General features: G+C 33.5%; 1 protein-coding gene across 2 annotated transcripts in view; it reads left to right on the forward strand.

The window, feature by feature from the left end:
- TM9SF3 (transmembrane 9 superfamily member 3) overlaps nt 1-25970 on the forward strand; it is a 76568-nt gene that overhangs the window by 34294 nt on the left and 16304 nt on the right. For both annotated transcript variants that reach the window (XM_007478705.3, XM_007478706.3), the window contains exons 4-9: nt 1735-1895; nt 2944-3021; nt 9536-9667; nt 11833-11999; nt 14281-14375; nt 21234-21364. In XM_007478705.3, coding sequence (XP_007478767.1) covers nt 1735-1895; nt 2944-3021; nt 9536-9667; nt 11833-11999; nt 14281-14375; nt 21234-21364 — 764 coding nt within the window. The remainder of the gene's footprint in view (nt 1-1734; nt 1896-2943; nt 3022-9535; nt 9668-11832; nt 12000-14280; nt 14376-21233; nt 21365-25970) is intronic.

Genomic DNA, 25970 nt, shown 5'->3' on the forward strand with positions numbered 1-25970 from the left:
TGGATCCACCTCCTTGGACTATACATTTTGTAACTGAAAAAGAAAATATATGTGTGCCCAGAAGATTACCTCTAGAATCCTTCTTGTGTCCCTTAAGAGCTGTTCTAATTCTTTGACAAGACTATCTCTTTCAGAAAGTCTGGATTCTTCTGGCCTGGTTATTCTCTTTGTTCTAACACCACATGAACATAATTGAAACTTTTGGGCTCAATATTTGGAGTTAGACTCCGGAGTTTCTTCTAGCCCTGCAATGTTATATTTGGGGATTTGGATTAGTATTTCATCTCAATGGGCTCCAGTTTCCTTGTCTAGAAAAAGAGTGGAGGTGGTGATCTGTGAACTCCCTTCCAGTTCTAAATTTATGATCTCTATGATCCTATGCTGTTTTCCGGAAAAGGAAAGGAAGGATTGAGGGATTGTAAAACCTTAGAGATGGGAATGAGTATGGTTTTGTGGAGAGGACAGTGAGAAGACCAGCTTGGCTAATTGAAAGTAATTTTTTATCTTCTGCCCACCTCAGATACTTAGTGTAGTGTTAGGCACATAGTGTTTTGTGAACACTTCTGCATGTGTTTAGTTCAGCATTCTGTTCACACCCCCCCCCCCCCCCCCGTCCTTTAATAAAGAGGATACAAAATTTTTGTTCACTGATAAATTAGTGTGTTTAGACTATAATGAGAGAATTGAGATTAGAGAACTCTTTATATTAAAAAAACCTTGATAATGGAGAATCCAAGAAATTTGAATTTTTATTCTAAGCTATCAAATGGTTTTATTACTTAAAAAAACCCACTTAATCTCTCTCTATCTCTCTCTCTCTTTCTCTTCCCCCCCTTCCTCCCTTCCTCACTCCCTCCCTCTCCCCCTCCCTCCCTAACCAGTATTGGGGGCAGCTAGGTGGTTCAGTGGATTTAGAGCCTGTCTTAGAAATGGGAGGTCTTGAGTTCAAATGCTGCTGCAGATACTTCCTAGCTGTATGATCTTTGGCAAGCCACTTAACCCCTTTTGCCTAGCCCTTACTCCTCTTTTGCAGTATTGGTTCTAAAACGGAGGTAAGGGTTTTAAAAAAAAAAGTATGGCAATCCCTCTCTTCATCGCAGGATTGTTATCTAATTAAAATGGGTTAATGTCAAAACATTTTAGAAAGTAAAAGTCTATTAAAACTATGAGTTGGTAGAGACAGTAGGCCTCACAGATAAGAAGAACTGATTTTTAAGTCCTACCTCTTGCATATATTAGCATTGTGATTGTGGGTAATCACTGAATTCCCCAGTGCCCGTAAGCAGCTCACTTAACGTTTTACATTATAAGCAGAAGAACATTCTGCATTGGTAGAAATTGACCCTATACTTTGAATTCCCTATACTGATGAAATAACAGGGTTTGATAACAAAAATTTGTCAGATTTGAAAGGTTGTTCTTTCTTTAGTGATAATGCATTATATTGAACCAGACAACTAGCCTGCTTTATGACCTCTTGTCTGGAGCTATAGAGCAAATAGTTTTCCCCCTTCTGTGAGGATCAACCTATACCAGTTCCTCATTAACATCAGTTTCTAACTAACTAAACTGGGCTTTACAGTACTTCTTACTTACCTGCTTCCAAATAAATATTGTGGGAATTAAAAAATAGACAAGTACTCTTAGTTGTTAGAAAAACTAGAAAAAAAGACTTCTTTTTAGTAAATATTTAGTGATACTGTATTTTAAATGTTAGCATTATGTCTTTTATAGGTATTGTTGGTGAAGCAGATGAAGATGCTGAAGATTACTATCTTTGGACCTACAAAAGGCTGGAAATAGGTTTCAATGGAAATCGAATTGTGGATGTTAACCTAACTAGTGAAGGAAAGGTGAAATTGATAGCAAATACCAAAATCTCAATGTCATATTCAGTAAGTATTAAAATAATGTGCCATTCAGGGAGCAATATTTAGGTCATATCCCTTACAAAAAATTAAATCTGTTCTAAAATTGAGCATGAATAAGAAATTAATTATAACTTTTGTCTATTTGAATACAAGAACTCTGTTGTAACTAAATATTAGAACTTCTATTTGATTTACCTATTCCATCCTCTTGAAACCAGGATCTTCATTAAGGAAAAGGACAACTAGACTACAACTTTCTATAGTGTACCTAAATTAAATTTTGTTCTGCAAGACTTGCTCCTGGATATCACCAAATTTGCCCCCAAAACTAGCCTCTTAGAAAACTATGTATTCATAATATACAATTCTTTTATATTATCTCCTTTCTAATGATAAATGCTGATATTCACCTTAAAGTTGGAGCCTACTGGCATTTGGCAGGACAGAAACAAACCAGATTGCAATTTCATGCCCCCTGGGTAGGATAGGATATGTCACTGAAATGTTCATCAGAAAGGGTATTTTAGCAACCCTGTTGGCAAAGTCTACTCAGGTTACTTGCTGAGATTGGGAATGGTAGTTCAAAGAAAGCAAATTAAACAGAAAGAGTCTTTTTCTTAATCACACCCCATGGCCCCGGTAACTAGAAATATGAACTTAATAGTAACTAATTTTTAAAGTTTACAAACATTGTGGATGTGTACTAGTGCAAATAATTGAATAATTTTACTTTTTAAGTTTTTTGGTATCAGCAAGTAGAAATAATTATTAAATAATTAAAGATAAAGTTCTTTTGGTTCTTATTCTTATTGAAAGTGATTTAATTTCAGATATTAAGCTTATCCTAGATAAAAATATATTACTGAACAACTCTGTCACTCTTAGATGATCTTTATAGGACAAAGTTAAAATGTGTTTGTTGTGGCTATTTTGAAATAACAATAACATCAGCCACTTTCCATTCTTTCTCTAATTTCTTAATACTCATAAATTTCCCAAAAAAATTCCTTTAAAAGTTTTGTTATCTGTGTCCTTGGTGGTTGTAAAATTTCCAAATTAAAATGTATTTCAGGTGAAATGGAAAAAATCAGATATAAAATTTGAAGATCGATTTGACAAATATCTTGATCCATCTTTTTTTCAACACAGGGTATGTAAATATTTTTCATATTTAAGACATTTAATGGATATCAATTTCTTTTGCTTTTTTCTTTCATTAAAGGCTGTTCTTTGGGACTGAAACACATTATGTATTTCAGACAGATTAATGACCATCCCTTTTCCAGCTAAACATGGCTCTTTGGGATCTTAAATTTCTGTATAAGAATATTAAGAGACTCTGCAGGATGGGTAGATAGAACATTTATTATGTGCCTACTCTGGGCTAGGCTGCTCGTCCCTGTATTAAGGAAGCCTTGCTAGCAAGGCCGTTCCTGTCTTTAAGGAGCTTACACCCTAAAGGGGAAATTGAGAACAGGCAAAGAGAATGTGCCTAGAGGTGGTAGTGATGGTGTCTGGATGAGAGGGGGACAAAAGAGAATGCATGATGAAGAAAGGGAGAGGAGGAAAGCAAAAGGAAGAGAAAGGTTAGACTTTACCTCAGGTAGGAAGTCTGAATGAGCACATGTTGTATGTAAGATGTCATGTTGTTCTTGAGGTAATTGGTGGAGGATCCCCAGATAGAGTTTAGGGTCAAGAAGATGTGGATAGGAATCTGCTTCTCTCACCACCTAGCTGTGAGACCCCAGCCCTCTTTCTTAACCACTATGCTTCATTTTCTTCAGGTGTAAAGTGAGCGAGCTGGACATGAGGACACCAGTTCTCTTCTAGCTCTGAATGTGTGACGCATAGCTATAGTTTTAGAGTGTTATGGTATCTTTTAGGTCCTGAATATTGCACAGCTTTTGTAGTCTTCTAGTCCTGAAGAAGTCATGTAAATGCCTCTCTTTGAAAGAACAGCTTTTTGTGACTCCTTCATAAAAGGAGACAAATGAGAACTGGGGATAGAGAGTTGCCACTAACATCTGGAGACCTGGAGGGTTGAAACTTTTTTTATTTTGATCTTGCTCTATTATAGCACAGGGTTTTTGGTGTTCTTAGACTTTTGCCTACTTCTGTGTAGGGTCCAGGCTGAAGTTTCATCAGAAATTCCAGTGACCTATCCCTCTGTCTTATGAGATTTAATCATATGTCTCCAGAAGAAAGAAAAATTTCAGTTGTTTATATTTTGAGGGTTGTGGAGGAGATAGCAGACTTATTGAGCAGATGTGTACCCCAAATAATCAGTGAAGTACTTTAGTGTGTTGTTCCTGGTACTAGCTTCTACTACAATCTGACTCATTATTACCACTGTTGATGACTAGGGAAAATGGAGAAGCATAATACTCTTCCTCTCCAACTTTCTCACTCTGTTCAAATTCCTGGCAGTTCTTTGGGAAAGATAAAAACTCCCCACTCAAGGTACCACCCATAGACTCATGATTTCTTTGCTTCTATACTATTCTTATTCTTGTTGGGATGATAATTTGGGTAGGGCTATACCTATAATATTCTCACAAACATAGGAAATCTCCAACTACTACAAAAAGTGTTGTTGATTAGAACATATAATGTAAATGTGATGTTTTATAGGAAAATGTTATTAGTAATATTTGTTCCTGGTCTGGTTCAACAAAACTCACATAAAAGCAACATAGTACTAGAATTCTAGAATTTTGGAGCTAATGTAGTTATAACCCAGCTCCTTATTTGTGACACCTAAGGAAACTTGAGACTCAGAGAAGTAAAATGATTTTTCCCATGGTCATACTGTCATTGAGAATAGCAAAAATTTGTTCTAGGTTTCAACAGAATACACTATCCATTGCCAGAGAGACCTTTCCTACCTTGTAGAATGAGTCTTGGTTCTCTTATTGAGATTGACTGCAATGAAAGAGGTGATGGAGTATCAGCAATAACTACATGGTGGGGATATTATTTTCATTGGAGGAATTTGGGGCAGTTGTAATAGCAGTTCCAGTGGGAATGGTATGTGTATGTATGCTTGTACTCATGTTGATAGGAAGTTTTAAAAGTAGGTGCCAACCCAACCCTACCTTCTGCCAAACTTAAAATGCAGAGAGACATACATTTTCAGTCATGGTCAGTGGGGGAATTCATTTTTGCTATACTAATGTTTATGGTGAAGGTTTTATTATTTTTAAAATAATTTCTTATTTTTATTATTCATTTGAAAGGAGACGGGGAGGAGATAGTAGTTTTTAAAGGGGAAAAAGGAGTGGCTAAGCAATGAGTTCAGACTGCATTTTGCTTTGTTCTACAAATGTCTCTTATGTTTAGGAAGCTACTGTTTTTTTTTTGTTTGTTTGTTTTTAATTTTCATTGCTTTGTTGGTTGCAGTGTATTGGCAGCTTTAGTATGTTGTCATAAAAAGGATATTAAACATGGAAACCAGGAGACCAAAGTTCTAGTATCATTAATATTACCACTAGTAATATAACTGTGGTTAATTTACTTAAAAACACTCTGAGCCTCAGTTTCTGTTTAGTGGAGATATTTTCACCAAGAGGCAGTGTGGCATGATATTTACAGAGCCAGCCTTAAGAGTCAGAAAGACCTCAATTCAAATCACACCTCAACTGCATACTGACTCTGTGACCCCAGGCAAGTCACTTTTTACTACTTCGTAGTTTAGGATACTATCAGTTGCTGAGTAAGTGCTAATTTTAATAGTTAATTTCCTCACTGGAAATTCTCTACACTGATGAATTTTCAAGGCCTAACAAAACAAAAAAAGTATTTGTACTAATTATCTCAAGAGTTTTTTTTTTTTAAGGAAAGTGTATTATAGATCAGAAAATACTAGAGAAAGTGGGCTATCATCATTGTTTTATTAATAACTAGATTAATAATTGCTTTAAATTTCATTATGAATGAAAATAGACTTCACTTGATCAGGAACAATTGCTATTATTTTGGAAAACCTTTTCCATACTTGGCAGATTAAAGGATCTGGATTTAAAGCTGAAAGGGACTAGACATCATCTAGCACAAATTCTTCATTTTACAGATGAAGAAATTGGACTCATGACTTTTTCAAAGCCATACTGGTAGCTGGTAGCAATTTGCAGAAATTAAATTTGAATTCAAGTCCTCTGATATCAAATCCTTTTTTCTTTCGTAATAAATTTGTTTGGTCTTATTGCCTAGATTTAGTCTTCATGAGGAAGTAGCAATTGAACTACTTCATTATTGCATGTCTTATAAACTGTTGTGTAATATTCTCTAGGATGGAAGTTGGTCAGTTTGGTCTTTGTCCTACAAGATCTCTTCCCATCAGAGGGTTTCCATTCACAGGTGTATGTATGTAGTGGGATTTCATTAATTTGTGGCTCCTCATATATTTTTAATTTACAGATGGTGAGGTTACTTTCATTTCTTTTAATGGGAAGACATTAGATGTCTTTGGATGAATACAATTTTAATATGTATATAAAATATTTTTTCTTTAACTTGATTATTTTTACTTTTAAAGAAAAGTTTTTATTGTACTATAAACAGCAGTCTTCTTAAACCTGACTTGTTGGAAGCAAGAAAATAGATCATAAAATTGAGATTGTTGTTTCTTTTTTCAATGTAGCTTCTGTGTCAGTGATCTAAATGCAATCACAATCCTATATTTCAAACTGCCTGCTAAATGTTCCCTCTTGGATATCTTGCCGTAACCTTAAACTCATTGTATCTAAAATAAAACTCCTTGTTTTCACTCTCAAATCAGCTGCCCATCATGACTTCCCTTATTATGTTTTTGCAAATAAGAATATACTCTTTCTGCCTGACTTGCTTTTTCACATTTAATTCCATTGAAATAAAATCAGTTTGAATCAGAATATTAAACATTAACCATTAATCACTTTATAGGAAGTTTTAATACATCCTCAGTTTGTTTTAATTAGAAATAATCCCTTCCTTAATCTACCCTTTTTCTTGTTCTCCCTCCTCTTTCCCTTTTGAATGAAATGTATTTCTGTTCTCATCTTTGTGTGTTTGTGTGTGAACTCTTTGTTCATATCAACTTCAAATTGTATACTCTATATGAGATAATTCTCCCTAATCTTCCTTCCTTCCTGATGAATTCCTCTTTTTCTTCTTCTTCCTCTCTTTTAAGATCATTAAGACCTAATAGAACCACTCCTAGGGCCTTTTTTTGTATTTAAACTTCCTTTATGACCCCTGATGATAGGGTTCAGAGGGGAAAGATCTATTATCTCCTCACATTAGAATGTAAGTAATTTATCGTTTTTTCAGTCTTTTATAATTGTTTCTCTTTTTTATGGCTGTCTTAACTTCTTTGTTTGAACTTTAAAGTTTCTATATAACAATGCTTGAACATCCTCTTTCATTAAATGTCTATTTTTCCCTCCTGTAGGATTACTCAGTTTTGCTGAGCAAGTTATTCTTAGCTAACCTAATATCGGTTGTCCTCTGGAATATTGTATTCTAAGCTCTCTGCTTCTTCATAAAAGTGACTGCCAAATTTTATGTGATCCTGAATGTGGCTCCTTGGCACTTGATTTCTTTCTTTCTGGGTACTTGCAGTATTTTTGTCTTTGATTTGAAAGCTCTGTACTTTGGTTATAATGTTTCTGAGAATTTTTATTTTGGGGTTTCTTTCATTTGCTCTCCGGTACTAAGGGATCTGGGTATTTTAAGCTTTCTAGAAATATTTCTAGACTTATTTTTTGGTCATGGCTTTTGGATAATCCAATAATTCTTAAATTTTTTTTCCTCAATCTGTTGTCCAGGTGATTTTTTTGGTATCTTATAACTTGCATTTTTCTTTTTTTTTCAGCCATTTGACCTTATTTTAATATTTCTTCTTGTGCCATGAAATTGTGGGTTTCTGTTTGGTCCATTCTAATTTTTAGGAAGCTTATTCTTTGGACATGTTGGAAGATGGTGAGCACATGCGCAAGAGGAAGGATTTGTCAAAGAGGAAAATTTTGGGTCAGGCATTTAGAATTAAGAAGATAATTGAGATAAATGAAAGGATTACTATTTTGTGGTATGGGGGCTCCAGTAGAGTTGCACTTAGTAATTAGCTATGCTTGTGAAGTTCTCTGTTGTTTTCCAGCTGTGCTTTTTATGTTTCAGAAGGAGAATGGGGTAACCAGATGGTGGAAGTGTGATCCAGAATTATATTGAGATGATGGATATAGAAATCTTAAATGCTAAGTAAGGTTAACTTCAGAGTAACTAATAAAGCCTAGGTTGAGTAGGGAATCTGATGTATCCAGAAGTGGGCTAATAAACTAGGTGAAATGGAAAGGGTTGAGTTGAAGTTTGAAGATTACATGGTGGTTGAATTCTAGGTTCATTGGGTATACACTTTGTGGGATAACACAGGAAGGAGGAGGTTCAAGTTATAGAGGAAACTAGGTGTGATCTGATAGTGAGCAGAACTAAGAGAATAGTTCATACAATGACAATATTATAGAAAAAAACAAATTTGAAAGACTTTGAAGTTCTGATTTATGCAGTCATAAACCATGAGTCAAGAAGACTAAAGATGAACCCCCCCCCCCCCAACCTCTTGCCAGAGATATAAAATTAAAATCAAGAATTAAACATGCATTTTTGGACAAGGCCAGTATGGCAAATTGTTATGCACAATTGTTAGGAAGATGTGTTTGTTGTTGTTTGTTTTATTTTTATTATTGAGTTGGGATAGCAGGAGAAAAAATAGTTTGTAAAAATAAAATGAGGCTTTAATGAGGTATCTAGCAAGGATGATTATGGTTGGAGGAGGGAAATGAAATTTTGAAGATGTATGCTGTGATTTTGTGATGACAAAGTAAGTTTAGGGTTTGACCATGCTCATGTGTGTCTAATAAAGAATGGTAAGACAGTCAGATTCTTCAGTCATGAATGTTGATAAAATATGATATGATGGGGCCTGATGGGTCATGAAAATGATTGGAAATTCCAAAGAATTTTGAGCATATTGAACAAGTTACTGAATTGGCCTGGAAAAGTGGGAAATAGTTGATAGAGAAAGCAGTGAGTTTGGTGTTAGCAGGCTTTTTTAGATACTTATTTTTCTTTGTATTCCTAGTATTTTATTTATTTTTAAATATGTTAAACTTAAATACGTTCTGTCTTACAATTGTTACTAAGTATTGGTTCCACAGCAGAAGAGGGTTAATTAAGGGCTGGGCAATTGGGGCTAAGTGACTTGCCCAGAGACACCAAATTTGAGGCCAAATTTGAAGCCAAGATCTCCTGTCTCCAGGTTTGGCTTTCTATCTATTGAGCCACTTAGCTTCTATTAGCTAGTATTTGAAATATAAATATGACCAGTCAGTTGTAAGAAATCTTGATAATTTTTTGTATGACATGATTTCAGTGTATTTCAATTTAAACAGTAAATTTGTTCTGGAAAAGTTTCTTTTAAATTACATCTAAACTAGATTGAGGAGCTTGCTATTTAAAGAAATTAGTTTGTAATAAAAATAATTTATCCTATGTTAAGATTTTAAAAAACATAATCAAGTTAGGCCTATAACGTTTTATAAATGAAAGTCTTATATTTAAATTAATATTGTTATAAAGCTTGTGATTTTTATGACTGCTGTTTCATATTGATAATGTTTGTATTTTTTTAGATTCACTGGTTTTCAATTTTCAATTCTTTCATGATGGTTATCTTCTTGGTGGGCTTAGTTTCTATGATTTTAATGAGAACTTTAAGAAAAGACTACGCACGATATAGTAAAGAGGAAGAGATGGATGATATGGTGAGCAAATATTTTCTAATTTTCCAAAATTTGTTTTAAAAATTCACATAAATTTCATAGCACTATAGAATAGTGAATTTTTCTTAGAATATTGAATATTTTCTAATGTTGAATGTTTAGCATGTAAGGAAAACTAATACATATTTGTTTATTGTATGTGTGAATTAGGAACACAATTTTTCATGACCCATTGTAATTATTTGGTTTGTTTAATAATATTTTGTGGGGGGGGGGTAAATATTTTTTGAGGGTGATATTTAAGAAAATTCATTGATATGCTTTGGGCAATTATTTAAGAATTCATAGTGGGGTAAAATAATCACTGGGATTTGTAACTAGGATACCTGAGCTGTGTCTGCTGGCCATGCTGCTAAGAACCTTTCTTGAGTCTATTTCCTCATTTGGCTTAGGTGATCTCAGAGGTTCTTTCCAAGATTGAATATTCTTTTTTTTTTTACAATATTTTATTTGATCATTTCCAAACATTATTCATTAGAGACAAAGATCATCCCCCCCCCACCTCTCCCATAGCCGACGCGCGATTCCACTGGGTATCACATGTGCTCTTGATTCGAACCCATTTCCATGTTGTTGGTATTTGCATTAGAATGTTCATTTAGAGTCTCTCCTCAGACATGTCCCCTCCACCCCTGTAGTCAAGCAGTTGCCTTTCCTCCGTGTTTTTACTCCTACAGTTTGTCCTCTGCTTGTGGATAGTGTTTTTTCTCCTAGATCCCTGCAGATTGTTCAGGGACATTGCATTGCCACTATATCTATTACGTTCGATTGTACCACAGTGTATCAGTCTCTGTGTACAATGTTTTCCTGGTTCTGCTCCTCTCGCTCTGCATCACTTCCTGGAGGTTGTTCTAGTCTCCATGGAATTCCTCCACTTTATTATTCCTTTTAGCACAATAGTATTTCATCACCAACAGATACCACAATTTGTTCAGCCATTCCCCAATTGACGGGCATCCCCTCATTTTCCAATTTTTGGCCACCACAAAGAGTGCAGCTATGAATATTCTTGTACATGTCTTTTTTCCTTATTATCTCTTTGGGGTACAAACCCAGCAGTGCTATGGCTGGATCAAAGGGCAGACAGTCTTTTATCGCCTTTTGGGCATAGTTCCAAATTGCCCTCCAGAATGGTTGGATCAATTCACAACCCCACCAACAATGAATGAATGTCCCTACTTTGCCATGAATATTCTTTAATTGCCTGATTTTTACCCTCAGGGTTTTTATAGCCTAATAGTGTTATACAAGAGCCTTTAATTAGAATTTAGGATACTTGGATTCAATCTTCACTCTGACTTACTAGCCACATGACCCTGGGCAAGTCACTTCCCTTTCTTGAATTATTTTTTCTACAAACAAAATGGAGATTATCTAACTATTAACCTCACAGTGTTTTTATGAGGCTCAAGTGAGAGAATGGCTGTGAAAGCATTTGGAAAATTTTGAGACATTATGCAGATGTAAGGAATTATGATGATGATGATGATGATGATGATGATGATGATGATTATGAACTCCAAGTACATGGCAGGAGTGACCTGCCTGGGTCTCCAAATGTGAGCTCTACTTATATAGAACAATGAGTGATACAGTTCTAATCACTTGTGAAATTAAATTCAAAAGTGGGGTTAAGAATTGCAGACTATAGATATTCTCACAAATTGATCTTTTTTCCTTCTTTTTCAAACTTTTCTTTCTTCACTGCCTGAAATACCCAGGATTAATGTTGTACTTAACTGGATGGAATATAACCTTTTGCCATCATGATATTTCAGAGCTATAGCTGTTTTCAATTTGAATTGGGGTTGTTTTATAAAAAAATTTAGCCTTTTACATGTTTTTAATTTTTAGAATAAATTTTAATGATGCTTTTTGTTTTTATATGTATTTTTAGAAATTTATGGAATTGGGCCTCCTTTTGTAACAAAGAAAAACAGTTAAAATACCATATTACAGTGATCATGTCTAACATTATATAGACTATTATGCCCCAGTAATCTCTTTGCTGAGAGATGAGTGAAGTATTTAGCCTTTTTTTAATTAAGTAATTAATATTGAGGAAGAAAGTTTTTAATTTTTGTTTTTAAAACTTCCAAGTATGTAATAATTTTGTTATTGTGATTTTCCCCTCCCATTATACATAGGACAGAGACCTAGGAGATGAATATGGCTGGAAGCAGGTACATGGAGATGTATTTAGACCATCAAGTCACCCTCTGATATTTTCCTCACTTATTGGTTCTGGATGCCAGATATTTGCAGTATCTTTCATTGTCATTATTGTTGCAATGATAGAGGATTTATACACAGAGTAAGTGTGCTCAAATGTGTTATTATTATTGTTTCTGTAGCAGCCTTTAAGTTAGTTTGAATGTTTGAATGATTATAGTAAGTCATTAGATATGTGATAATGACCTGTTTCTATTACAAGTTATTGGCAGAGACCCCCAGGATATTTTGAGGTCTATATAGAGATTTGATATCTTTCCATCCATGAAGTGTACAGCAAGCTTCTGATAAATAATTCTGTCGGGTCATATCTAGCAGGCACAGAATGTTTATAAGCTGAATTGTGTGGCAGTTTCTGCCTTTACCTTATATAATTTTCATTGATATTTAAGTCTTGAGGTTGTAAAGAATAATATAACTATTAATTTTTGGTGTTAATGATTTGGGCCTATATTGTCATGACAAACTCTTCTGTTTCCACAAATAATTTTACATGGCTCAGTCCTTTGTTTGATGTTTTCTTTTGACTAATTACTTAGTTCATGTGGATCTTGCCCATGGAGGACCTTCTGATTTTATTCTTAGATCATAGCTCTATCAGATCATATCCAATGGTGGTAAAACTTTCAGTTATAGTTGACAAATTGAATGACAAATGGTTTGATTTCATTAAAATTTTTTTATTATTATGTCATCAATAATAAACTATATTAAGGTTGCATTTTAAACCAGATAACTGTTTACCATGTTGTAATTTGCTTAGAAAGCACTTTTCAGTATTACCTATGTCAATATTCACATGCACATTTTTGGATAGGATTTTTAATATGTGGTACTGGGATTTGTATTTAGTAACCTTTAGTTGGCAAATTAAAAAAATAAAAAAACAATGTCTGATGACTGAGCCCCTTTCTCCCATATATGTACATGTACATAATCCATACTTATATAATCTCTTTATGAGATGAGAATCACAGATGCAGATACTACTTTTACGTATGGGTTATAGTACACATTTCTTTATATATATATATATACACACACACATTTTATTTTTAGGCAAATAAGAGTAAATGACCTGTCCAGGGTCACATATCTAATAAGTGGCTACGGCTAGATTTGAACTTAGGTCTTTCCGATTCCAAGCCCAGTATTCTCTCCATTGCACCACCTACCTGTCCCCCTGTATGCACATTTTTAAGACCATGTATTAAATTTTCTGACCATGGCATCAGAAAAGTTCAGAAGAGAACACAAACATGGCAATTTTGTTAACTGCCTTGCAACATTTAATATACACTTAAAAAAATAAAAAATTCCTAGCAGCATTTTAAAGTCTTTTAAATGATTTTTTTCATTTCTTATAGTTTAAAATATTTCTGTTGATTAAACTTTTAATTAAAAGAATTTGATAAAAGTTTAAAGGATGTCATCAGAATTCTGTAGTCATGGATAATATGTTCTGTTTGCTATTCAGTGATCTATAGGTATGGTTAATTTGGCAAATTATCAGCCATCACAGTTGTGTGCACACATTTTAAGGAGAAAAGGCTCCTAGACTTATGTAAATTAAAGTTAAAGACTAACTGACATGATAATATTATCTATATACCATTTTAAATACTTTCTCTTATGTTTTAATTTCCAAATAAGCATATTATAAGGAAAGTTAATAATATCAGTTGCTATTGTTATATTGTTTGAGCCCTTTTATTCATTTCAATCCTAAAAATAAAGTTAAATGTGGAGGTCTCTAAATTTAGTTTTAATAATATTTAAAATAATAGCTTTGTATTTAATATTAAAACCATTTTTTACTTAGCTGTCAAAGGAAACCAGGTTGTTAACAGGTGTCAGTTTTTATTATCAATTGAAATAAGTTGTTGAAAAGAAGTAATCCAGTAAGTTCCTTAATAGTTATTCTGAATCTTCTGAAAGAGGTTGCTTAACAGTATAAATTGGTGTTCTCACCATATAAATATCTTCTTACTGTATGAAAAGATCTCTCTCTCCTCCTGTTACCCAGTACAGAATCTTGCACATAGTGATCACCTAATAAACATTTATTGGATTGAATGATTATAATGTGACCTGTTTCATATTTGAGGCACTGGAATACTCATCTGAGGAGGTTATAGTATCTTCTCCACAGATCTTTCAAAAGAAGACAGAATCTCTCTAGATTTATTAAAATATAATCATAATACTTTAGGAAGATTGACTAGATAATCTCGGATAGGTTACCTATATAGCATTTGTATTGGATACATTGTACATAAACCAAGGCTACTATAATTAAGTTTATTAAGTTGCCTTTAAGTTGTTTTAATATTTAAATAAAATGTATTTGTCTTAATTTTCAGGAGGGGATCAATGCTCAGTACAGCTATATTTGTTTATGCTGCTACATCCCCAGTGAATGGCTACTTTGGAGGAAGCCTTTATGCTAGACAAGGAGGTAACTTTTGCATACTATCACTTTGCCTTTTAAGATATAGCAGTAAAACTAAATAAAGATGGTAATTTTCAATATAAGGTATTTATATTACTCTGAAACTCATTGTATTTATCTTGGTTTTTATAATTTCTCCCAGACCCATTAAGTTTCCTTTTACTAATGCATAAAAAATTGCACTAATTTCCCTGAAATGATTGTATGTATCCATTATTTGATGTGAAGGTAGCCCAGTAGAATTTTAAACATTCATATATAAGATACTAACCATACCTTAATACTCTCTTTAGAGAAGCCTGGGACCTCAAATGTGATCTAAGAGGGCTTCCAGGTGGTCAGTATGATGGTCTAGATAGAATGTCAGGACCACATGGATTGGTATCTGAACGAGATTCTTCTTTTTGCTTATCTGTAAAATGAGGACATTGCAATTCTCTATTTTAAAAATAAATAATAATAGCAGCTTGCATTTGTGGAGTGCTTTGAGTTTACAAACTTTTTTAAAAAATGGTTTTGAGTTTTCCTCATTTTATCCTTGCCCCAATCCAAGGAGGTAGGTGTTATCTATCATCTCCATTTTATCGACTGAGACTGAGAGACTTTAAGTGACTTGCCCAGAATCACAGACTTTGTAAGAGTTTGATTGAATTTAACTGCAGATCTTCTTGTTTTTATGTCCAGTCTTCTATCTACTGTACCACCTAGATCTCTTTTTAGTTCTAAATATAAGTTCTGATGATCCTGTTCCCTGCAGAAAGAGAATTGAGAACTGTTTGTTCTGAGTGACTTTGCTGACAAATTTACTCAAAGTAACTGGAGAGTTTTGTTTTTTTACTTCTTTTCCCACTACTTTTTAAAAACTCTGCTTAGAATTCCTGATTAGGACCATTCCCACAGTAGAAAATGAGGATACCCAAGTCATAAGTAGAGACGCAGTTGATGTCAAAGGTCACACTGTCTTTTGGAGTTTATTCTTTCATATGCCATACCGATGAGAATGGGCTAGAGATAGTTATTGAGGGCTTTTGGAGTCAGAGATAAGGTTAAGAACCATTGTCGTACAGTAATTTCACAGAATGAGATTTTAACAAGAGGATAGCAATTTTATAAATGTCTTCAACAAGACTGATGGCTTTGAGGCCATACAGTAAAGGGGGTAGAGGAGGTTGGTTATTCAGTAATAATTTACTTCTCTTGCTTACCCAAGATGAGTTCATTCTATGATAACTACTTGATGCTTACAATATATTATTGTTAATGTTAAAAATCCTTCAACCAGTATTTTAATTAATTTACTGATTTTTCATTTTATATTTTCACACTAATTTCAATATTCTTTCCTACTGTTTTTAGAAATAAATAAAAAAGGAGGGATTGAATATATATATGGGTTTTTTTCTGGCTGCATAAAGGTTGATTTTTTTATTGAGAATTATTAATCACATGTTGCTTATAAATTGACAGAAGTTTAATGAATTTTGAAGATTTAGAAAAGCAAGATAGACAACAGATTAAATATTATCTAGTAGAAATACTTATAGAAAAGCAACGTTCAGTATGAGGAAGATAGAGTACTGGAGATAGAATCAGGAAGATTCAAATCCTGCCTTTGACACTAGTTGTATGCTCATGGCTGCCAAGCATTCAACCGTAGACAATCTTTAAGACTGTAAATTATAGAATGGTTTAGATTGCTCTCAGTGGAAGGAATTTCTACATGATGAAATCATAATTGCTTGATACTTTATTAGCTATGGGATTTACCTTGGTTTTTACACACCAGTATAACCCTTGGTTTAAAAAGGATGTAAGAAACCCAACAACAAAATCATTTTTGGGGAACAGCCAAAAAAGAAAAAAATCCAAAAATGCAATCTGAGTCTTTTAGCTTAGGAGGTGAAATCTAGTCTAGTCATAAGTTTTGACTACATGTGTGATGTGACTATTATAGCTCTTCACTGCAATTTCTTAGAAACTAGAAAAAACTTAGGAATAGGAGAAAGGAAATGTCGAATTGAGACATCACCCTCTCAAATTCTTCCCCTCCAAACCATCTCATTCATGGGAGAAAGGATAGGAAAGAGTTTTAGAATTCCCAAAACTTAAAGTAATATTCTAATGTTGTATCATTCTCCAATGTTTAGCCACCTTTTATTGGGGAATCCTGGATTTCTTTCCATGAAGTGTAGGGGCTTAGTGGGCTTCTTCACAGGTCATTAATTAAGGTATATCAAATGGGCCTTGGAGATATAAAATGGGCGTTGGAAATTTCAGAAGGCTTATTTTTGCTTTATGTAAGGAAAAACTAACAGTTAGAATTGTACTAAAGTTACTAAGCTTTTTCCAGATCTAATGGATCTGGATCTCCTTAACTTTAGGTCCTCCAGTAAAAAACGTGAGAGAGGAAATCTATGGTATGACTTAACTGCTAGACCTTTAAATAATCTTGTTTTGAAGGTATTGTAGAGGGGATTCTTGGATTAGAAAGTCTCTGAAATCCCTTACAATGCTCAGTTTCTCTGAAAGTGTGATACTTGAATCATTCAGCTCACAGGTCTGAAATTCTTTGATCTACCTTTGCCATTTTTATGTGAGGTCTTCAGAATTTGTTATGTATTTAGTCTGTAAGAAATTGAGGACTCAGTTGTTCCTGTGTGCACATGGTAGCATTTTTGCACACACTCTTCCTCCCTCTCCTGACTGAATTGTTGGAAGGGGTAATAATTAAAGTAAAAGTGAAATTTTAGATGCTTCTGGTTTTGTTAAGGATCTTGATGCTAAAGAGCTAAACATTGCTGAGTATTTTTAGTCTAGATTTTACTCTAGAACTACTAGTTAAGTTGGTATCTATCCAATGGGATGCTCCAAGTCATACCTAGAATGTTAAGAAGATTTTTCCTGCTTGGAAATAAAAAAAAAATCCTTTTTGTTTTGCAAAGAAGTGTGCATTCATGCAATTTCCCCCCTCAGATTTGCCATCTTTGAATATTGGTTTAGCAGACCCAGACCTTCTTTGAGACCTTCTGAAAGCTAATAATCTAGGCAATCTGGATTTAGGGGCTCTGGAACATTTGATTTTATCCTGTGTCCCATCTAGTCTAGAAAGCCCAGATTAGTCCAGGGCAAACACTTGAATATATTTGAGGATTGGCCAAGGTCTCACCAAAGTGGAGTTTTATATAACTGTTGGTCTTAGAACTCTTCCCTAGTTACTAGGATTGAACCCAGGGCTAGATTGGAACTAGAACAACTCTAGGTTTATAGAGATAATAGATTTGGGCTTGACCAAGAGATTTGCATTTTAAGTACTTGCTATCTTATGAGAATGTAACTCTCCACTATGGCTTGCTTTCCAAGCTATGCTGAATATATTCATTGCAATTTGTATATTACAGATAATGAAGGAACATAGAGCTCAACATGTACTGTTGAATCAAAAAAGCATGGGAAATAGATGGAGTGAGAAATGTTAGGAAGCAATTGGAAGTAGAGCAAAGAAAGGCTTGCCATTATTACTTAATGAATAACTTTATTTTTGTGTTAGGTGACAGTTTGGGAGGGAATAATTTATTTCATTTAATTTGGGGGATTGCATTGTTTGTTTTAATAAACAAAAATTTTCTCTCCCCATATCTTCTCTCCATTAAGGAGGAAAAAAAAAACCTGTCAAGCAAAATTAATTCCTACATTAGTTGTACCCCATACATCCTCTATTTAAAAATCAGTTTTATTTTTAGTTCTAGATTATCTCCCTTTCCCTTCCCTCTCTTCACACATTGAGAAGGCAAGAAATACAAAGCCATTTAATATAAAGTCTTGTCAATCAAATATCTGTATTAGCCATTAACCCTCCATCCCCACCCCTACCCCCCCCCCAAAAAAAAAAACCACAACTCTTGAAATATGCTTAAATCTGAACTGTGGGGTCTGTCCATTTGATGTCGAGGGTAGATAGCATTTTTCTTCCGAGACTTTTGGATTGAGGTGGGTCATTGTATAGATCAGTTACTTAGGATTATCTTTATAATGTTGCTTTTGCTGTTTAAATTGTTCTTCTAGTTCTGCTCATAAAACATTTTACATCAGTTTGTGTAAGTCTTCCAAAACATTGACTTCATAATTTATTACAACCCAGTAATATTCCTATCACATTTATATACCATAACTTGTTCAACCATTTTACAATTGATGGGCATTCCCTCAATTTCTAGTTATATGTCATCATGTGAGTCTATTTCCTTTTCTTTTGCTTTCCTTGGTGTGTATAGACCTAGTAGCAGTATTGTTAGGTTAACATTAGTATACCCATTTTTCATATCCTCTCCATCATTTGTCGTTTTCCTTTTCTTCATATTAACCTATCTAATGGGTATGAAGTTGTACCTCAGAGGAGTTTTAATTTGCAGTTCTCTAATTATTAGTGATAGAGAATTTTTTTCACGTGACTATTGATAGCTTTGATTTCTTCCTCTGATTGCCTCTTCAAATCCTTTGGCCATTTATCAGTTGAAGAATAACTTGTGTTTTTATGAATTTGATTTAGTTCCCCTATATAATTGGTAAATGAGACCATTATGAGAGAAACTTGCTAAAGATTTTTCCCCCTACTTTACTGCTTTTCTTCTAATTTTTGTTCCATTGGTTTTGTTTAAGTCTTAGATTTCATGTAATCAAAATTGTTCATTTTTATTTCTTATAAATCTATCATGAACTCTTCTCTTAGCCATAGATCTTACAGATAATTTCTTCCATGTTCCCTTAATTTGCTTATAATTTCACTCTTTTATGTCTTAATTCATGTACCCACTATCTTTGTATATAGTAGGTGATGTTGGTCTGTGCCCAGTTTCTACCAGATTACTTTCCAGTCTTCCTACTAGTTTTTATCAAGTAGTGAATTTTTTCCCCAATAACTGGAATCTTTGGGTTTATCAAATACTAGATTTCTGTGCTTATTTGCTTCCATATATTGTATACCTAATCTGTTCCATTGATTGCTGTTATTGCTTAGTGCCAAATTATTTTTTGACAATTACAGTTTTTTTAGCATAGTTTAAGATCTGATACTGCTAGACCCCTTTATTTTTCACATTTTTCCCCATTGATTGCCTTGATATTATTGACCTTTTGTTCCTCTGGATGAATTTTCCTATTATATTTTCTAGATTTATAAAGTAATTCTTTGGTAATTTGATTAGCATGATACTAAATGAATTAATTTAAGTAATATTGTCATTTTTGTTACATTGACTTGGCCTACCATTGAGCAATTAATATTTCTCCATTATTTAGATCTGTATTTGTATGAAGAGTGTTTTCTGTTTGTGTTCACATTGTTCCTTTGTGTGTCTTGGCATTGTTTGCAGTAATTTTAAATGGAATTTCTCTTTCCAGCTCCAGGATTTTGTTGATAATATATTGAAATATAAATCATTTGTGTGAATTCCTGCAACTATATTTGAAATGAGACTTTTATCAGAAACTTTACTAATTCTTTCCCCACCTTGCCTGCTTTGGAGGTAGAAGTTCCTGAGTTGACTGGGAATATACAAATAAAGCAAGGAGAAAATTTTAAAAATAGAATCATCTCTATCATCAGGATTTTCAGGCTTTAAAGTAGTATTCTATGACTAGAAAGACAAGAAAAAGCAATGAAAAAAAATGATGTCAGTCACCTTTTCCATGCTCTTTTCCACTCAGCACCACATGTTTTGTGTTTATTATAGATGTAGGTTACTAAAGTAATAAATGGTACAAATTTGAATTTTCCCCTTCAACAGATTTCATGCATTATCAGATGTTCCTATGTTAATTCACCTTCTGAGTTCCTGCTGCTTTTTCTTTTCTTTTAAATCCTTACCTTCTGTCTTGGTATCAATTCTAAGAAGTATCTTAGTATCAATTCTAAACAAGGGCTAGTCAATAAGGGTTAAATGACTTGCCCAAGGTCATACTTCTAGGATGTGTCTTAGGCTAGACTGCATTGCTTCTCTATGGCCATAGTATTGACAGCTCTCTGGTAATTGTGTGCTACATATTAAAAATCTTGTGTTTTAACCTGGTTATATGATGTAAATGTTTAGATTGAGAGCCATTTTGGTATATAGCTGGCCCTATAGACAGGAAACTTGTGGTTAGAATGGCCTCAGACACTAACTATACATGCATGCTTCAATGTTATAATCTCTAAAGTGGAATAATGACACGGGAACAACCTCCCTCACAGGATTCTTTACCCTTTGTAAATCTTACAGTGCTATGTGATTAGTCAATTTTTGCTTGCCCAATTTTTAAAAATAGTTCAGTCTTATATTTATACCCAGTACTACATTTGTATACTAATGGTAGTAACTCATATTTATGGTACTTTAAGGTTTGCAGAATGTTTCTTTTATAGCCTCTTATTTAGAGTAGGTATGTCTGATATTCTTATTTTTCTTTATAAATGAGAGAACCGAATCTTTCCACAGGTTAAATGACAACCATAGTTTTATAACTAATGATTTTTTGGAGTTGGTAGTTGAATCTGCTATTAAATACTTTGGGATAATTGGAATACATATTTAGAATCAGAGAATTTTAAGATCCAAAAGGAACTTTAGTGTATAGTCTTGTACTCCACACACCTACCACCCTTCATTTTCATCTTGTAAATGAGTGAGTTTACCCACTGGTACATAGCTAATAAATGAAAGAACTAGGACTAGAACCATCCATTTTAAAGCAATAGTTAGGTAATCAAGATTTATAGATTTTGACATTAAGAATTGATTTAATAATTTATTATTTAAACAGTTATAATTTATACATTATATATTTTTATAATAATTAATAATTTACCCCCCCCTTTTTTTTTTTTAGGAAGGAGATGGATAAAGCAGATGTTTGTTGGGGCTTTCCTTGTTCCTGCAATGGTGTGTGGCACTGCCTTCTTCATTAATTTTATAGCTATATATTACCATGCTTCAAGAGCTATTCCATTTGGAACAATGGTAAGTTACTTGATTAAAAACTTGTTTAGATCTTATTTTTAAATTGGCAAGGCAAAACCTGCCTGAGCATTATTTTATGTATTAGCCTTGTCCAATTCCTTGCTTTCCAAATAATTTTTTTTCACATCTTTTGATGAGTATAGATATATACTTATATTTGATGAGTATAGATAGTTTTTTTTTCCTTACAATGCATTCCTCGAAAGTTGAGGCGGCAAAAGGGATCATTTTAGCCATTCTTGTTATTTTGATAGCTCTCAGTTGGTGAGGTAGTAATTAGTTTTTCAAAGGTTCTCCCTGTGAAGTAGTAGCATTGATTTCTCCTACCTCACTGGAAAGTCTTCATGTAGAGTCATCTTAGCTATAATCTGACTCTGTCCATCTACATTTAGAGGAGTTTTATCATTAAGGTGATGAATACAACTTATTCATTTTCAGCATTGCAACTCTTGGAGACAATCTACCAAATTAGATAAGGGCTGTGATCTGTGTTGGGAGAGAGACATTGTTCACATTAAGAAGTTTCAAATTCATTGAAATCTAGTTTTGGTTAAATATAAAACATCATGAATTCCCCATCACACTTTGATACTCTTTAATTTGTTGTTGCTACTTTCGGGGCAGGTAGTTGCTATGTCTTTGTAAATATGATGATTTGCAAATATCCTAGGGCATTCCACCTTTTTTCATTGTTGGGCAGAAATTATATAATCATTTACTTGAGAAATGAAGCAGATTTTTTTTTGTGTTATCATCAGTGATTAAACAGAAAAATTCAAAGTTGTTGAAAGTGAGGCCGTCTGTAGATTTATATAGTAAACAAATAACTTTTGTTTTTCCCCTTTCTGTATAAAGGATACTTTTTGTATCAATTCAGTGGCATTTGTTTTAATATTATACTTCCATTCATGCTTTATTTATAATGTGATACCCCAGTAGTACAGCTTTTCTATTTAACTTCTTACAACAATTCTACTACAACTCCTTCGATAGCTTCCTTCGGTGGATTTCTTTCTAGATCAGAAGAATCCTTTATCAAATATAGCAGGGGAAAGATTGTGTTTTGAAACAGTTGCTAATTAGTCAAATTTTTTTAGATCTCCAGTTGGGAATTTTAATGAGTAATTGAGAGGTCTCTCCCACCCCTTTTTCTGAGGTGAAGTAGAAGAATGACGATAGAGTAAAAAACAAAACTGAGTTTGAGTACCAGCTCTATTACTGATTAGATTCATAGTATAGGAAAAGTCATTTGGTTTCTTGAAAACTTGGTAAGTTTTCTTATCTCTAAATTGGGAATAATTCTAGCCCTTTCTGCCTCAGAATATTTTTATAGGACTCAAATGAGAAAAATCTATATGAAAGTTTTTGGGAATTTGCCCAGTGTATACAAATGTATTTCATATGTATTGTGTTCCTCTCCTGAGGGAAAGAGATGAAGAAAGAACAGACATACTAAAATTTATGGTACACTTATTATAAAATATGAGTCTATAGTAGTTTTTCTCTAGCAGTTTGTACCAGAGTAGAGGGGTCCTCTATTATTTCCATTCAGGAATAATCCAGGAAATGAGCAGAATTAACAAGTCATTTTATAGAAATGAAGATTCTCATGGTTGACAGGGAGAAAACAAAGCAAATAATTGTATTTATTTAAGTTATTGACTAGAAACTAATTCTCAATTTACTTTATGCCCAACCAGAGAGACCCATAAAAGCTGGAAAAGTGGGAGATGACAGGAATAGTCAAAAAACCAAATTCATAAATATGTGGGTGACTTTAATAAACCCTTATTCTCGCCTATAACACTGAACTCTGGTGAGCTGATAAAAGATTCTTAGCTTCTACACTGAATAACTGTAGTTTCCCTATGGGAAAGATCTCTTAAGGTAGTGACTACCTTGTAGTTCAAGTCTTTGGTGGAATCATTAGGAATTGGCATAGCTAGGCCATGAGATAAGAGATATCCTTAATGTTCAGTCCATTTACCCTTCTCCTTCCCACTTTCCTTTTTTTGGCCTCAGAATTAAGTCTTTTGATGACAGTCTGTTCACGGACCCTACTAACCACTAGAGGGCTGGAGGTGAGCAAAAATGAGTTGGAAAAATTTGTAGTATCCTTTTTATTTTACTTGGCTCTTGTTTCCTATTTTCAGGCAATGCTACAGCTTGGTTGAATCAGTTCCATTTTTATTACCTTAACTGACAGATTATTTTAATATTGAACTTCTTCAGAGATATTCCTGATGTATTGAGGTGCTTTTTAAAAAAATTCTGTCAGAAGTTTTTCAAAGAAATATTTTTTCTTTAAATGTAATAAACATTTAAAATTCCTTTGTAAAATAGTTTAAATTTTTAAAAGGAAGAATAAACAGTGTGTTGGTTATAAAAAATTTAGAGAAACATCACAACAAGGAGATGAATTTACACTCCAAATCATCAGGCCTAATCTTTCAGAAAACATGCAAAAAACTTAAAAAAATTTTTTTTAAAATTTTTATTGTAATGTAAAACACTTCCATATTGGTCATTGTTGTAAGAGCACACTCATACATAACCAAAATCCCCAATAAAACCATAAATACACTGATTCTAATAGTTCTTTCTCTGGAAGTGGATAGCATTCCCCATCAAAAGTCTTTCAGGATTGTCCCAGGTCATTTGCTTTGCTGAGAGTAGCCATTTTTCACAGATAATCATTGTCCAATATTGCTATAATTGTGTACAATGTTCTCCCGTTCTGCTAATTTACTCTACATCAGTTCCTGCAGATTTTTCTGAAATAATTTTGCTTATTGTTTCTTATGGGCACAATAATATTCTATCACCAACATGTACCTCTGGATCAGGGATTCTTAACCTAGAATCCACAGATTTCAGGGAATCCATGAACTTTGGGGAAAATATGACATTTTCACTAATCTTTGGTTTCCTTTGGAATAATGTACTTGTATTTTGTGTATTTATTTTCATTCCTTTATCTTTATTTAATAATAAATTTTCACATACATTTTTCAGAGTAATATAATTCATGTTGTCTTCCTCCTTTCTTCCCTCCCCTCTACTGGAGTTGACAGACAATTCAATTTGGGTTATACATATATTATCATGCAAAACTTATTTCCATATTATTCAATTTTGTAAGTGAATAATCTTATAAAAGCAAAACCTCAAATCAAAATCCCAAATGAAGAAATGATAAATCATACACTTTCATCTGCATTTCTATTCGAACAATTCTTTCTCTGGAGGTAGATAGCATTCTTATAAATTCCTCAGAATTGTCCTGGATCATTGTATTGCTGTTAGTAGCAAAGTCTATCTCATTTCATTGTTCCACAATATTTTAGTTACTGTATATAATATTCTCCTGGTTCTGCTTATTTCACTCTCTATCAGTTCATGTAGGTTTTTCCAGTTCTTATAGAAATCAAGCAGTTCATTCCTTATAGCAAAATAGTATTCCATCACCCTCATATACCACAATTTGTTCAGCTATTCTCCAACTGAGGGGCATCTCTTTAGTTTCCAGTTCTTTGCCATCACAAAAAGAACAGCTATAAATATTTTTGTACAGAATGGTTGGATCAATTCACAACTCCACCAGCAATGCATTAATGTCCCTATTTTGATACATTCCCTTCAGCATTTATTATCTTCTTTGCTGTCATGTTTAGCCAATCTGCTAGTTGTGAAGTGGTACCTCAGAGTTGTTTTGATTTGCATTTCTCTATAAGTGATTTAGAATACTTTTTCATGTGCTTATTGATAGTTTTGATTTCTTTATCTGAAAATTGCCTATTCGTGTCCCTTGCCCATTTATCAATTGAGGAATGACTTGATTGTTTTGTACAATTGATTTAGCTCCTTATGCATATAAGTAATTAGATCTTTGTCAGAGGTTTATGCTTTAAAGATTTTTTCCCAATTTGTTGGTTCCCTTCTAATTTTGGTTGCATTGGTTTTGTTTGTACAAAATCTTTTTAATTTAATGTAATCAAAATTATTTATTTTACATTTTGTAATTTTTTCTAACTCTTTCTTGGTCTTGAAATCTTTCCCTTCCCAAAGATCTGACATGTATACTATTCTGTGTTCACCTAATTTACTTATAGTTTCCTTCTTTATATTCAAGTCATTCACCCAGTCTGAATTTATCTTGGAGTAGGGTGTGAGATGTTCACCCAAACCTAATCTCTCCAATACTGTTTTCCAATTTTCCCAGCAGTTTTTATTAAATAGTGGATTGTTGTCCCAAAAGCTGGGCTCTTTGGGTTTATTATTTACTGTCTTGCTGAGGTCATTTACCCCAAGTCTATTGCAATGATCCTCCCTTCTGTCTCTTAACCAGTACCAACCATATTGTTTTGATCACCACTGCTTTATAGTACAGTTTAAGATCTGGTGTATTGCTAGACCCCTCTCCATCACATTTTTTTTCATTATTTCCCTTGATTGTCATGATTTTTTTGTTCTTCCAGATTAATTATATTATTTTTTTCTAGTTCTGTAAATTAGTTTTTTGATAGGTATGGCACTGAATAAGTAAATTAATTTAGGTAGGATTGTCATTTTTATTACTTTAGCTCAGCCTACCCATGAGCAATTA

Source organism: Monodelphis domestica, chromosome 1, assembly GCF_027887165.1.
Source record: "Monodelphis domestica isolate mMonDom1 chromosome 1, mMonDom1.pri, whole genome shotgun sequence".
Lineage (NCBI taxonomy): Eukaryota > Metazoa > Chordata > Mammalia > Didelphimorphia > Didelphidae > Monodelphis > Monodelphis domestica.